We start from the raw sequence: 14,598 nt of genomic DNA, 5'->3' as shown, positions 1-14,598 counted from the left end.
ACTATGGCCAAAACGAACTCATTAGGGAAATATGTGATAGTTTTAACAATGTCTTTTTAATATTTTCATTTCATGTGATGTTTCAAAAGATAGGCTAAGAAGGTTAATGTAATGTATAATGTAATATGAAAATCTATGTATAATTGTAGTATTGTCACCCATCAGAAAAGATGAAGGGGGTTTTTACGCCCAATGGATGATTGAACGATCCTCAATCGGGCTTTTCCCCTTCTAATACTTCATGGAGACTATATCAGGTCAAATGGACGAATGGGAACAAACCAGCGGCAGTCACAGTCAAGTTCGGAAGTCATCAGTTAATTTACGAAACTCCGGTCAACATTCACAATGTTTCTTTATCGCTTAATATTATTCATTCGCTTATGTAAAGTTGTTTCGATAACTTTTGAAGTTATCGAGATCGGTAAAATTAGTATTTGGAATAAATATATAATGTCTATATCTTTTGTTCATGTACATCTTTCTTTCTTTCTTTCTTTCTTTCTTTCTTCCTATTAAATCAATCTTGTTTCTCGGTTCGCATTATCTACACTCTGATCGCTTCCATACACAACAGGCAACAAACAAACAACGATTAAAAGTTGCTAGAAATCGTTTCCACATGCTTAGTTGAGTACATTGTCTATATGTTTTTTTTTAATTTTGTTTGTTTTCGTTAAATTTGTAACATCTTATTTTCTTGCCGACATAACCGATACAATAGAAGTTGTAGGTATGCATTATGTTTGTTTAGCAAAATAATACTGCTGAAAGTTGAATGATTTTCGTAAATCTGTCTGAATTTGTCCATCGCGCAATAAAGGAAATCGATTCGTTCAATGATATCATGCAAATCACTCTCCATCCTTCCTAGAAAGTATACATAAATTTGTTCTAATTGTACAACTTAAAGATATTTCGATTCGAATGGCAGTGTTGTTAATTTGATTCAACATTTTGATCCACAGTGCGTTCATCATCGTGTATTTTTTTTTTACTTTTTTTTATTTCTTTTGGCAGCATTGGTTCTCACCTTTCGGTATAATTATCTAAACATTTTTACTTGTTCATTTGTCTGTTGCAAACTGACGGGAGACTTATTTGTTCGGGGTTCAAGGATTCATTATTGTCTGTGGACGGTGAATTTCACACGAGTTTTGTTCTATTTGGTTTTGCACTGTACTAATTTGAGCTGTTGGCAGCAGATTTTCCTTCTAGCTTCAGGGAGGGAAATTTTCCGGCTGGGAAAAATCATTTTCGCAAGCACAATGTGAGCTTTTCACTTCGGTTGTAGGACCACTGCTGCAAGATGTGACGGAACATTGTAAACGATTCGTTGCGCTTCCATTACGAAGCGGCTGGCGTGCAAGTTGTTGCATACGAGAGAGAGCTTTCGTACGCAAGCATACTGGCGTTCGCGATGATTTTTGACTAGAACTAAAGCAGGCCAAGTGAAAATGCGTGCGTCGTGCTTGCTTCCGGTTTCGCTTGCTGGACCTGACTGAGTTTTGATTGAATGCCCCGTACATTTGTTGATTACCTGTCCTTATCGGAAATAAATTATTACAAATACTCTAGACAGTAAAAAGTATTCATTTTAGTATCACACGGTTTCGGATTCGCTTAACATTTGTAGTTATAAAATATTTACAAGTTGTATGGCTGTTTCCCGTAAGAATTTATCTAGATGCAACAATTGTCACCGATCCCAAATTTAACGAACCATTTGGCTATCTACCGAACATTGACTAAACACGTTGAACTAACGTTTTAATAAAAAACAAAATCGATAGAACTAAAGCCCCTCACCGCACTCGGCTCACGGTGGTTTTGTTTTATCTTTAAGACTAGATACAGCCGCCTGAGGATTGCCGCTGTGCAGGATGGCATAGAATGGTGACGGAGACAGTGGACCGCTGCCGCCAGCCCCGCTCGTTCCGTGTTCGCTGTGGCTGCAAGTCGGACTAGAGATGGTTTCCACGGCGTCATCGTCCAACTGTACACTGCTATCGGCTGCCGATGGAATCGTCGGTAGAAACCGAACGGCTAGTCGCGGTGGCGAGCAGGACAGTTCCTGAGAGTCGTCTTGGACGGCGGATTGGCGCACGAGACGGGGTTTACCGCCAGGAACTGATTGGCGAGGGATACCTGCAAGAATGGTGTTAGACAATTAGATTTGTTCGAAAGAGAAAGTCAACGAATTACCTGCATGGTGCGGATGCGAAACCCCATCGATCTTCACGCCCGGCAGAACCACTGAATTACTGGCACTGGATCGCGATATCCTCCACGTTCCGGTGCTTTGTGTTGCCGTCGAACCGGAGGAATCATTTCGCGAACTGGACAGATTGGAATCCTGCGAAGTCTTTCGAGTGATCAACCACGAAGTGTGTCTCCGTTTGGGATCCAACAGGCGCAGTGGAATACCACAGTGATGTTGAGCATTCCTCCACGAATCCGATCGCGATGAGCTGAAATTCTCGCTGGATGACATGGACCCGGTCCGTTTGTGCTGCTTCTGTTGTATTTCAGCAATCTGGTAGGCGTACTGATCACCATTGCGACCACCTCTTCGGTTGTCTCCCCTTTGACCAAGATTGCACAGTAATCTTCGCCATGTCTTGGAGAAGGTATTCTCCTCCTGGAAGCGACGGCGCAAGTTCTCCTGTTCCATTAGCTTCGCCGAACAATTACACATCTGTCCCGGAAGCAACGGAGGCAGTTCGCGGGAAGATCTTTCCACGAGCGAGTTGGTGTTGGCCGGTGTGTGTCGATTGCTGAAATTAGAACTATGCCGGCATCGACCGATTCCTCGTGTAACACGGGACTCCTCAATGGCCTTGCAGATCAGAACGCAGTCTTTCTTGAACTGTTTGGTGAGAATGGCATACAGGAACGGATTGCAGCAGGAATTCAGAGGCAGCACAAAAACAGTGAACACTTTGGCCTGCTCCAGAGAGATGAGGTGTAGCCCGAAAACGGCTGTCAACGAGAAGAATGCAATCGGAGACCAACAGATGAAGTCGGTAAAGACTAGCAGTGCCATGCGCTTGGCTATTCGTGAATCGTTCGAATTCCACGCCTGAGAACCCCGTATGGCACAGTACATTTTCAAATAACATCCCATCAGTATGAGAAAGGCTAACCCATTGATGAACATGAGGAACACCACGTAAACGAGACTTCCGGTTCCATTGTTGATTTCGAACGGAAGACAAACGGCAAACACGCGGTAGTCCGATATTCCGAACAGCGGAAGAATCGCCATCGTGATGGCAAACGTCCATCCGACGGTCATAATATAGCCGGCATGCCGCAACGAAAGCCTTTTGTTCAAATGCATAGCGTGGGTTATGGCGTAGTTCCTTTCCAGGGTAATCACAGCCAGAGTGTAAACGGATAGTTCCGACGACAGAACGGCCAGAAATCCGGAGAGTTTGCAACCCGCACTCATCTGCCACGGGATCGCGTACATTCGGAACTCGCCCAGCGTGGACGCATCGACTACGGCCAAAAATCCCAAATAAATTCCCATGAAAAAATCAGCTGCCGCCAAATTGCACACCAAAAACCGTGGAACATCCATCTTCGATCGGGAGAATATTAGAACGAACACAACAGTTCCGTTGCCGAGCATGGCCAGTAGAAACACTACCCAAACACCACACCGAAGCGTCCACCAGTCGAACAAATCCTGACAGGGCATGAACGGACCAGGCTCCGGAAGACATTGGACGGTAGTTGGTTGAGTGGTTGGCATCGCATGCGTTACTCCTCCCTCCTCTTCGAAGTACTCCTCCGGATAGGTCGGCATACCACCGGGATAATATTCCGGACCGTATGAGTGTAGCAAATCGTTGATTTGAGTGCCAAACTTCTTACTGAGGTTTTCTGTACGAAACAAAGGAACAGGGTTTCAACTCAAACTGATAGCACAAGTCAATTCACTCTACTTACGAAGCTGTGGCCACAGATCGTTGTAGCTATTGTTCCACAAGGTCATATCGAACTCGTTGTCACTCGGAAAGAGGACCTCTTCCTTGATGGGATGATGCTTAGGAACTTTGGAGATGCTCGCCATCAACGGCAGGAACGAACAGCAGTGGTAAGCGTAGGACAGAGCCAGAGTTTGGATGCGCGGGAACATTTCCGGTGGCGGGAATTCCCGCAGGTTCGGATTGTTGAACGTTTTCAGATGCAACAGTCGGGACAGTCCGACCGTAGGCAGATGAGGGAAAATGTTATTACCGAGGTTCCTACGGCGAGGGCGAAATCGGAAAGTCATTTAACTATCAGTAATAAGCTGCGGTAAACTGCACTTACAAATCTTCTAGCTTGACTAGGTGCCTGAAGGCGTCCTGATGGATGAAATAAATGCGATTTGCTTCCAAGTCTCTGTAAAAAAAATAACAAAATTCCCAAACGAGAAAAAGTGGTAAACAATACAATTCAATTCCAGTTGGCTTGCACTCAATTTTCCGAATGTAAATTCTTCATTGTTTAGACTATTTATTTTTGCGCCATCCCGTTTACCGGCTGGCTCGGGTGGCATTTCGGGTTATTTGCATATACTTACAATACTTGCAACCGGAACAGGCCAATGAATGCATCGTACGGAACCGACTCGATTTCGTTGTTCGAGAGGAGCAGATCGTGCAGCTGACCCAGACTAGAGAAGGGAGCTCCGTGGAGCGAGCTTATCCTATTACCGGCTAAATCTCTGTGGAAGAGCAGAACAGTCACCGGGGTATGGCTTCATTAGTGCAAAAAAAATTCGACATGCGCCGGTAGAAGGGAAAAGAATACTTACAAAACTCTTAAATCGCGACAGTTTGTTACATTTGGAATGCTTCGCAATCTATTGGATTTGAAGTCTCTGGAATGGAAACAGAAGGAGATTTGGTTGTTACAGTTGATACGTACATATTAGGATGCTGTAAATAAGCTTTATACAACCTAGTGTTGTAATGATTCCTTTCTCATCACCTTGTATATGAAAAATTGATGCAAGTTTATTTTATTGGAATTTATCATCGGGACCGAAACCTGAAACAGGTCTAACCGAAATGAGATGACCGATGGCCAAACCTATGTATTCAAACATTCTCGAAGATTTTTTAAGTTTATCGCTAAATGACGGTTTGAAATTTTTCAGGCTCATCACCCTAACAGTTCGGCTGAAAAGTTCGTATCGTTTAATAGAAACACACATTTTTTTGCCAAAATTTGTTTTTATTATTCAACATAATTGCCATCAGAGGCGATACAGCGATTATAGCGATCTTCCAACTTTTCGATACCATTTTTTTAGTACGATTTGTCCTTTGCCTCAAAATAGGCCTCAGTTTCAGCGATTACCTCTTCATTGCTTCTAATTTTTTTACCAGCGAGCATTCTCTTGAGGTCTGAGAACAGGAAAAAGTCACTGGGGGCCAAATCTGGAGAATACGGTGGATGAGGGAGCAATTCGAAGCCCAATTCGTTCAATTTCAGCATGGTTCTCATCGACTTGTGACACGGTGCATTGTTTTGATGAAACAAAACTTTTTTCTTCTTCAAATGAGGCCGTTTTTTTGAGATTTCGTCCTTCAAACGCTCTAATAACGCTATATAATAGTCACTGTTGATGGTTTTTTCCCTTTTCAAGGTAGTCGATGAAAATTATACCATGCGAATCCCAAAATACAGACCTTGCCTGCCGATTGTTGAGTCTTTCCACGCTTTGGGTTCGGTTCATCGCGTGCAGTCCACTCAGCTGACTGTCGATTGGACTCCAGAGTGAAGTGATGGAACCATTTTTCGTCCATTGTTATATATCGACGAAAAAACTCGGTTTTATTTCGATATAACAGCTCCAAACACTGCTCAGAATCATCAATTCGTTGTTGTTTTTGATCGATTGTGAGCTCACGCGGCACCCATTTTGCACAAAACTTTCTCATATCCAAATATTCGTGAATAATATGTCCAACACGTTCCTTTGATATCTTTAGGGTGTCAGCTATCTCGATCAACTTCACTTTACGGTCATTGAAAATCATTTTGTGGATTTTTTTAACGTTTTCATCGGTAACAGCCTCTTTTGGACGTCCACTGCGTTCATCATCTTCGGTGCCCATATGACCAGTACGAAATTTTGCAAACCACTTACGAATTGTTGCTTCGCCCGGTGCAGAGTCTGGATAACACTCATCAAGCCATTTTTTGGTATCGGTGGCACTTTTTTTTCATCAAAAAGTAGTGTTTCATCAACACACGAAATTCCTTTTTTTCAATTTTTTTCACAATAATTCAAAATGCAATATCTCACAAACTAATAAGCTGTCAAATTTATACACGTATCTTTTGAAGGTTGGTACTAACTGAAAATGGTATGCATTTAATTCTAGTGGCGCCCTCTCATAGAAACGATACGAACTTTTCAGCCGATCTGTTACAATGCCGGAGCCGGATAAAATTTAGCAGGCTCCTAGGGCACTGAAGGACATTTCATTTGAAATTGAATTTCATTTGTTTATACTTCTGCAAACCGTAGACTGGTACAGCTAACGTTAGTTTACTTGGTCATAGACTAAGGAACTCGAAGAATTTATTAACCTGTTTTGAAGAAGGTGTGAGCTGGACGATTTATCTAAAATACTGATTCCCAAAGTGGTCTCTACAGCCCACTGGTGGGCTCTAGTTCATTTTTAGTTGGTAGTAAACTCAAAATTGTCAACAGGTGAGTAATGAGTCGAAAATAGTGGGCTTCGCTAGATAAAAAAAATCTTTCTAAGGCCCTGAATAAATGGGGAAAATTATGCAATGTATATTGCGAAATACAATCCAGAATCAATCCAACCTATTAGTTGTAAGAATGATGTGATTAGTAAACCATTAATTTTTCGTGAAATTTGAGAGTAAGAAAATGAAAGTGAGAAGATGAATGTTTCATTAGATATTCAAATCATGTATTTTTTCCAAATTCAATCCATACAAAATACAGAAAAAAAATCAGGTCCAGGTTCAGAATTCAGAATCAGAATCCAGGTCCACATTCATAAGTCAGGGGTATGCCTCGGATCTCTGTTGAAATTTTAGAAATCGAGACCAAAATCTTGCTCAAACACAGAATTAGGGTCCAGAATCCTGCATCCTAAATCAGAGTTTAGATTCGGATCCAAAGTTTCTTTAGGAATTCAGATCCAGAATCTAGGTCTGGGATAAGAATCCATGTCCAAAACTGTCGAGGTCCATGTTCAGACTTCAGATCACGGAAATCTATGAATTCCTGTCAGGAGTACAAGTCTAGAACCCAGGCACAAAATTCAGGTCCAGAATTCGGAACCCGATTTCCACTCAGGAACCCAGGTCCATGTTTTGAAACTAGGTACACAATTCAGGTGATTAGCCAAGGTTCAGGATACAGTTTCAGGTTCCAAAACTCTTTTAGGAGTTCCGGTCCTCAATCCAAGTCAGGATTCTGGCCCAGAATCAAAGTCCAAGTCCAGGTTGAGAATTATTTTCCAGATTCCAGGTTCAGGTAAAAACTCTGTCAAGAATTTTGATCCAGAATCTGGGTCCACGTTCCGAATTCATATCCATAGGTCAAGAGTTGAGGTCCAGCATCTTGTTCCAGAATCCAGATCCAAACTAAAAATTCTGGTCAAGAATCGAAGTCCCGAATTTAGGTTCAGAATTCAGATTTTGCTCACAGATCTCAAATTCATATTCAGAGGGTAGGTCAAGTTACTCCATTCAGGTCCAGGTTCTGAGGCCAAATAAAGCATATTGGTTTAGAGTCAGAATACAGATCTAAGGTTAGAATCTTTATCCAGAATGCAGATACAGAACTCAGATCCAGGAGTAAATTCCTTAATCAGGCTACAAATTTTTGACCTAGCCCAGAGTTCCGTTCCTGAATTCCGGTTCAGGTTTAGAATCCAAAATCAGGATCAAGTTTCTCAGTCCAGAATCCAGATTCAGATACAGTATTCTGATCCGGAAATCTTGTTCGATAACCAGATTCAGTGTTCAGGACCAGAATACAGATAAGTAATACTAATAATAGTAATAGTAACAGTTACTTTTGGGCGAGCTCCTGAAAAAAAAATTCGCAGTGTTGTAACACATACGCCACAAGAAAACAAACCTTAGGCAGAACTATTCTTTATTACCCAACGAAAAGACAGATTGAAATTATGACAGATAAAATCAAAAAAAAAATTAGAGGGTTGTATTCAAGACACGACCGAGCACAATTACATTAAAAATGGAACGTTTCTAGGGTCTTCATAATTAATACAAAAATAAAGATGATAATGATGATGATACACTAAACTAACAACTTATTCAATTGACTAATTACAAACTTGCTCTAGTTTAAGCGCTTAGATTGTTAGCGAATGATAAAATTGACAATTAGATTCTGTCTTGATAATTGATTCTATTCAATTTTTATCCCTTTCCACAAATTTTTACATTGTTAAGTTTTGAATAACGTCCTTTAACTAGAAGTCAATTATGATGAATTCAAAGTTACTTGAAAGCTCAATTTTAGATACAAACAACCTAAAGATTTGAACCTGAACAAATAAAACTATTTTATTTTATGATAATCATTTTCGAGAAACGTAGAAACTTATTAATTTTATAAACAGTTAACACCCCTAATACCAAGCCTAAAAAAGTTACGCGAAGCACCAAGCCTCAAAAAAAGTTGGAACGGTAACTTTGAGCTATCATAGCTCAGTTGTTACTTGACCAATTTCGATAAATTTTTTACCCTCGAATTTTGTGAAGCTTGTAGATTATTTTAAGTGTATCATTATTGATGATCTTTTAGGAAAAACTAATGAAAATCAGATTTTTCCCGTTCCAAGTTTTTTTTTCAAGCCAAAAATGTGCCCTATCTGCATTCATGCGACACCTGCATCGCGAATCGGATATTGAGAACTTCAAATTTACCGAGTCATAACTTTGTTGTTAGTCAACCGATCTTCAAAACTTGTTCACCATTGGAAAGGTAATACTTCCAGAAATAAAATGCACTGAAAAAAATGAAAAATAGGGTTTTCTACCCAAAGTTATAATGAAAACTGTAGATAGATGACCAAGAAAAGGTGAGACTTTTTACAATGATCGTAAATATCTCGAAATTCAAAGCGATGACTTATATATTTTTACACATCATTCGATTGCTAGTGATACCAGCTACAATTTTCGCTCAACTACCATTCCTGCACAATCAAAAGAGAACTTTAAAAAATCGATAAATTTATAAATATATATGAGTTTTTCATTTTTTTTGATATGTTTGTTTAAAACTCAGAAATTAAAGCGATGACATGTACATTTTTTTGATTCAAAATATTGGAATCATTTCCAGAAACAATGTATTGATGACCAAAATTATATATCCGTTCAAAGAATTTCAAGAAATTTGGTTCAAATACAGAGAATTTGTATTATTGGGAAAATTTTACCAAACAACATAAAATCAAAACTTTTAAATTTTATGACATATATTTTTTTATTATTTTAGATGGAAGTTTATTATGAACAAAATTTACAAAAAAAAACTGAAACTTGGAATTCACTGAAAATTTTAAAAATTTTAGTAAATCTAAAACTCTAAAAATAGTTATATTTTTGTACTGGACAAACGATCTAAACAATTTTTATGCACAACCAAAACGCAATTGATAACTACTAAAATTCTGAAAATTCTGGTTTGCCGTAGAATCTCAAAAAATAGGTAAAAGATCAGAAATTTTAAAATTTCCGAGTTAAATTGCAATTTAGGGGGACAAAAACATTTGTGGCTTAAACTTATACTATAGAGCTATGATGTCTTCAAAACAAATGATCAGTGAAGATAAGCCATATGTCGATGCACATGGTATTAGGGTGGCTCTTATTATTAAGGTGATCCAAAACAAATTTTCCGGATGTATTGATATAGAGGACAGCATTCTTCGGCAAAATTGTAGATAAACTTATATCGAGCAGCTTTGCTGAGGACACCATAGTAGTATCTGCAACGGTTTTAGTGTTACAGCTATTTTTAAAGAGCAACTTAGGGTGTTCCTCAAAAAACAGATTTTTTGCTCAAGCATTTATATTTTTCTCTTTTCATATAGATATCTTTGAACATCTTTTAGAGTTTGTTAAAACCAATTTTTTAATGACTGGCGTATTCAGGTAGCGTTTTCTGAACCGAAGTTATGAGCAAAACTAGTTCAAAAACAGGTTATTTTTAAACTGCTATATCTAACATTGAGGCAAACGAAGAGAAATCTGATTCTTGTATTTGACAAACAATATTTTCGAGCATGTTTATAAAAAAAGGCGGAGAAGATATTTCTTAAAACTTTTTAAAATTATGTTCATATATTGGGTTTTTTCATTGAAAAATATTCGTATCATGTAAGTCATTTATTAGCTATAAATGAAAATAAGGTATTTTTGTCTTCTAGAGTGTCAAATTAATTCAAGTGCATATTCGGGAAGAAATCGTTATGCATTCTTCGGGGAATGCAGAATGGTGTCGCTTTTGTAAAATCTCTAAGGCCTCTCGGTGGTTGAAGGTTTTATCAACCGTGCATTTTGCACCTGCAGATCGTTCAGCATCCTTTCGGGGATGCAGAATGATTTATTTATTTATGTTTTGTGCTGTTTTCCCACCTCACCCACCTGTACTGATTCCCAATTCCCTTCCATGTTCCTTTTATCCTTCCCTTCCCATCAAGAAGTTGATAAGAAGCTACGGCAAGGTACGAATCTCCAAATAACTAGGGGAACATGCCACTTGAGCCAATTAGTTCTAATAACATAGGTGCAGGGTTTCATTCAGTAAAAAGCATTCAAACGAAGAGGTTGTTTTTCGAGACGAAGACAACTGTAAGCTGCAAATAGATTGGTTGGTTGGTGCTAATCGCAAAGGCTGCTGCAAAGCCAATATTCGGGGCGATTCCAGTTTCATAAGTACCTGAAATAGTGGAACTCACTTCACTGAAAAAGATGGCCTAACCGATTTGAGAACTGTTTCATTTTGTAGGTTACACTAGTTCATGCACTAGCTTTCATGTTTTTCAAAAATCAAACAAAACTGTTTGAAGAATACATTTTTTATATGAGAATAAGAGAGATATCAGAAAGGCATCATTACACCACTAGGTGGATAAAAACAGGCTTTACTTAATTTCGTGTGATTTTTTGTGCTAAATTCAGAATTCTACTCTTCTGAATTGTTTACTAATAGAAAATTCAAATAATTTTCGAATTCCATACATTCCGAAATAATTCTAAGTTTGTGATATTTAAATTTTATTATTCTATCGTTTATAGTTGATGTCGTTTAGGATAGCGGAAAATTTAAGATATATGTTTTTGTTATTAATTGCTTGTAAAACAAAAATCAAGCAATAATTTCTTCTAGAATTGTTGTTGGTTTCTTTTGCCATGGGTTAGTATATGAAATTCATATAATTTTACGTTCTATTTCTTATTGTACAAAGCCATTGAAATAATTTAAAATTTTCGTGTTATCACAAAATTTATTTTATTAATTGAAACAAATTCTACGTCTCTTTGAAAAAGATGAAATCAAAACGGATTCCAATATTTTCACTTTGATTTGCAGAAACGTTGGAACGCAATATATATAAGAAATTTTGAAATTTCCGATCTTCTACCGATTTTTTGAGATTTTACGGAAAACATAAAACAAAAAGACCTAATTTTAGTAGTTATCAATTCCGTTTGGGTTGTGCATAAAAATTGTTTAGATCTTTTGTCCAATTCCATAATTATTTTTAGAGTTTAGGTATATTTACCAAAATTTTTAAGATTTTTAGTGAATTCCAAGTTTCAGTTTTTTTGTAAATGTTGTTCATAATAAATTTCCAACTAAAATAATAAAAAAATATATGTCATAAAATGTCAAAGATTTGATTTTTTTTTTGCAAAATTTTCCCAATAATAGAAATTTTCTGTATTTGTACCAAATTTATTGAGATGCTTTGAACGGATATATAATTTTGATCATCAATACATTATTTCTGGTAATGATTCCAATATTTTGAATCAAAAAAATGTACATGTCATCGCTTTAATTTCTGAGTTATATACAAACATGTCAAAAAAAATTAAAAATTCATATATATTTATAAATTCATCGATTGTTTAATGTTTTCTTTTGGTTGTGCAGGAATGGTACTTGAGCGAAAATTGTAGCTGGTATCACTAGCAATCGAATGACGTATAAAAATATATAGGTCATCGCTTTGAATTTCGAAATATTTACGATCATTGTGAAAAGTCTCATCTTTTCTTAGGTCATCTATCTACAGTTTTCATTATAACTTTGGGTAGACAACCCTATTTTTCGTTTCGTTTTTCAGTGCATTTTATTTCTGGAAGTAGTACCTTTCCAATGGTAAACAAATTTTGAAGATCGGTTGGCTAACAACAAAGTTATGACTCGGTATAGTTGAAGTATTCAATATTTTCTATGCGACATTTATGCCAAAGGAAAGAAAATAGGAATGCAGATAGGGCACATCGGGTTTTTCTTTACCAATCATCTCCTACAAAGGTTTTGAAACAATCTACGTACTTCACAAAATTTGAGGGTGTAAAATTTATTGAGATTCATTGAAAAACAGCTGAGCTATGACAACTCAAAGTTACCGTTCCAACTTTTTTTGAGGCTTGGTATTTGGAGTGTTAATCGATCCAAGAGAATGTTGTACCAGTAGTCTCAGTAATAGTGTTATTTTTTAATGTGGAGCACATTTTTGTTTTCTATATAGCGGTGCAAGCTAGAAACTATAGAAAAATACACGTAGAAATGTGGTCAGGGTTTGAACAATTACAGCTCAGTCAGTTTTGTATCAATTATTAATATTATATCACCATTTGATTGAAAATATTTCTACGTATTGATTTGAATGTTCATAGCCATGTATTTTTTATTTTATATCATTGAAATGTTGATTAATAGCTAGCAGTGTCCTATTTTGGCTGCAAAAAATCTCCGGCATACTGGATTTCCCTGCCATAGTCGACGGTTATGAAGGAGTAAGCGATGTATCAAAGAGAGAGTATCGCTCTGATTGGTCAATCGAAGCAAAAGCAAAGCTGTTGCGAGCACGCGAATCTACAAATAGAAGCGAAATTATAGCTAACGTTTCAGTCTTATGCGTAGCTTGCTAGAGGTAGGTTGTTGCTACACAGCAAGATAAAAAGTGCCATAAACGATATGAAGCTTTTATTAGTATGCTCTGATCTGGTTGAGAAATTGACAACTACCCCAGGGTAAATTTTGAGTGCATAAGACTAATTTCTAATTTATATAAGATGAACTCGATTGATAATGAGAAATGTTTTATCGCTTCAACCGAAATCGCAAAATGGTAGTAATGGTAGAGAAACGCTATAAAAATAACTGCTTGCATACAAAACTTGAACACAAGCTTGGTGAAGAGAAGCTTAAATATCGATATCCGTATCGCAAGCATGTACAAACATTTAATTGTATACATTTGGGCTATTGATGTAATTTAGTCGGCTACGAAACAAATACAAATCACGATAAATAGAGTCTATATTCTGGGTTCGCGTGTTCGGTGTTGATTCCTAATAAGGATCAATCTAAGCAGACTCCTGTGCATTTGCAGATTCAAAAGTGTGACGATTAATTGAAAATGTCAATCATTGGAAATTTTGGTTGCCTTGTTCCACATCAACGGCTCGAACAACCCCATGGGGCTGATCCTTGTAGTTTTTTAATCTTTCTTCAAAATCGTCGATAATCTTCGGAAAGTGTCGGTAAATAATATGGCGGCAACAATACGAGGAAGAAAACATGTGAAACAGTCCGCATAAAATATTTAGTTACTTACATTGATTTTCGCTTTGGCATATGAGGAATATACGGAATGGATACGCAACAAAATTCCGAAATTTTGTTCATATTGTAACTTGATGTTATTAACACATGAATTAACATTCTCATAGTTACAACGCGTGTAGTCATCAGACGCTCATTGTTTTGAAGCCAATAATTATTAAACTGAAACTGGCGGTTAACCATATTCTACGAGGGTTCTATTCAAACGATACATGTAAAATCGCAGGTAAACTTACCTTGAGCTTATCTTTGATATTATATGATATTGCATCTAATTGAACTGTATATGTGAGCCTGTGGAACTCATTTATACTACTAAACCGAGGAGGCCGCTTTTGAATAAGTTCCAGAATTTAATTTGGAATCATTTGAAGCGTTTAATTCCTGGTGGGACAACAACTTGTTCAGTCACATTGTCACGTTTTGTTCGTATGGGAATGGAGATTTAAGTATGCAAACCGATCCGTTGGCAAATTAAAACATTTTTAAGTTTACAATATTGAAGCTTTGGAATCATTTAAATTAGGAAAATCCATTAACAAATCATCGAGGAACAAGCGCTGCAAATTAGATCCGAAAAATTAATCGCCGATAATTCTAAATTGGCCTGATAGTTACCAGAGAACCAAAATAAAATACTCAATTCAAACCAATTTTCAATGGAATGCAATTGAAATATTCAAATGTCGTTATCTCATAATAGG

At 37.3% G+C, this 14,598-nt stretch overlaps 1 protein-coding gene across 1 annotated transcript in view; it reads right to left on the bottom strand.

The window, feature by feature from the left end:
* Positions 1 to 342: 342 nt before the first annotated feature.
* Positions 343 to 14,598, bottom strand: part of LOC131430309 (follicle-stimulating hormone receptor) — a 406,919-nt gene continuing 392,663 nt past the window's right edge. Inside the window, exons 12-17 of the mRNA XM_058595180.1 lie at positions 4,811 to 4,876; positions 4,577 to 4,720; positions 4,324 to 4,395; positions 3,958 to 4,256; positions 2,206 to 3,891; positions 343 to 2,148 (exon numbers count right to left, since the gene is read on the bottom strand). Coding sequence (XP_058451163.1) covers positions 1,820 to 2,148; positions 2,206 to 3,891; positions 3,958 to 4,256; positions 4,324 to 4,395; positions 4,577 to 4,720; positions 4,811 to 4,876 — 2,596 coding nt within the window. The 3' untranslated portion in view covers positions 343 to 1,819. The remainder of the gene's footprint in view (positions 2,149 to 2,205; positions 3,892 to 3,957; positions 4,257 to 4,323; positions 4,396 to 4,576; positions 4,721 to 4,810; positions 4,877 to 14,598) is intronic.

The sequence above is a fragment of the Malaya genurostris genome, chromosome 2, assembly GCF_030247185.1.
Source record: "Malaya genurostris strain Urasoe2022 chromosome 2, Malgen_1.1, whole genome shotgun sequence".
NCBI classification, from domain to species: domain Eukaryota; kingdom Metazoa; phylum Arthropoda; class Insecta; order Diptera; family Culicidae; genus Malaya; species Malaya genurostris.
This window is presented reverse-complemented; position numbering and strand designations above follow the sequence as displayed.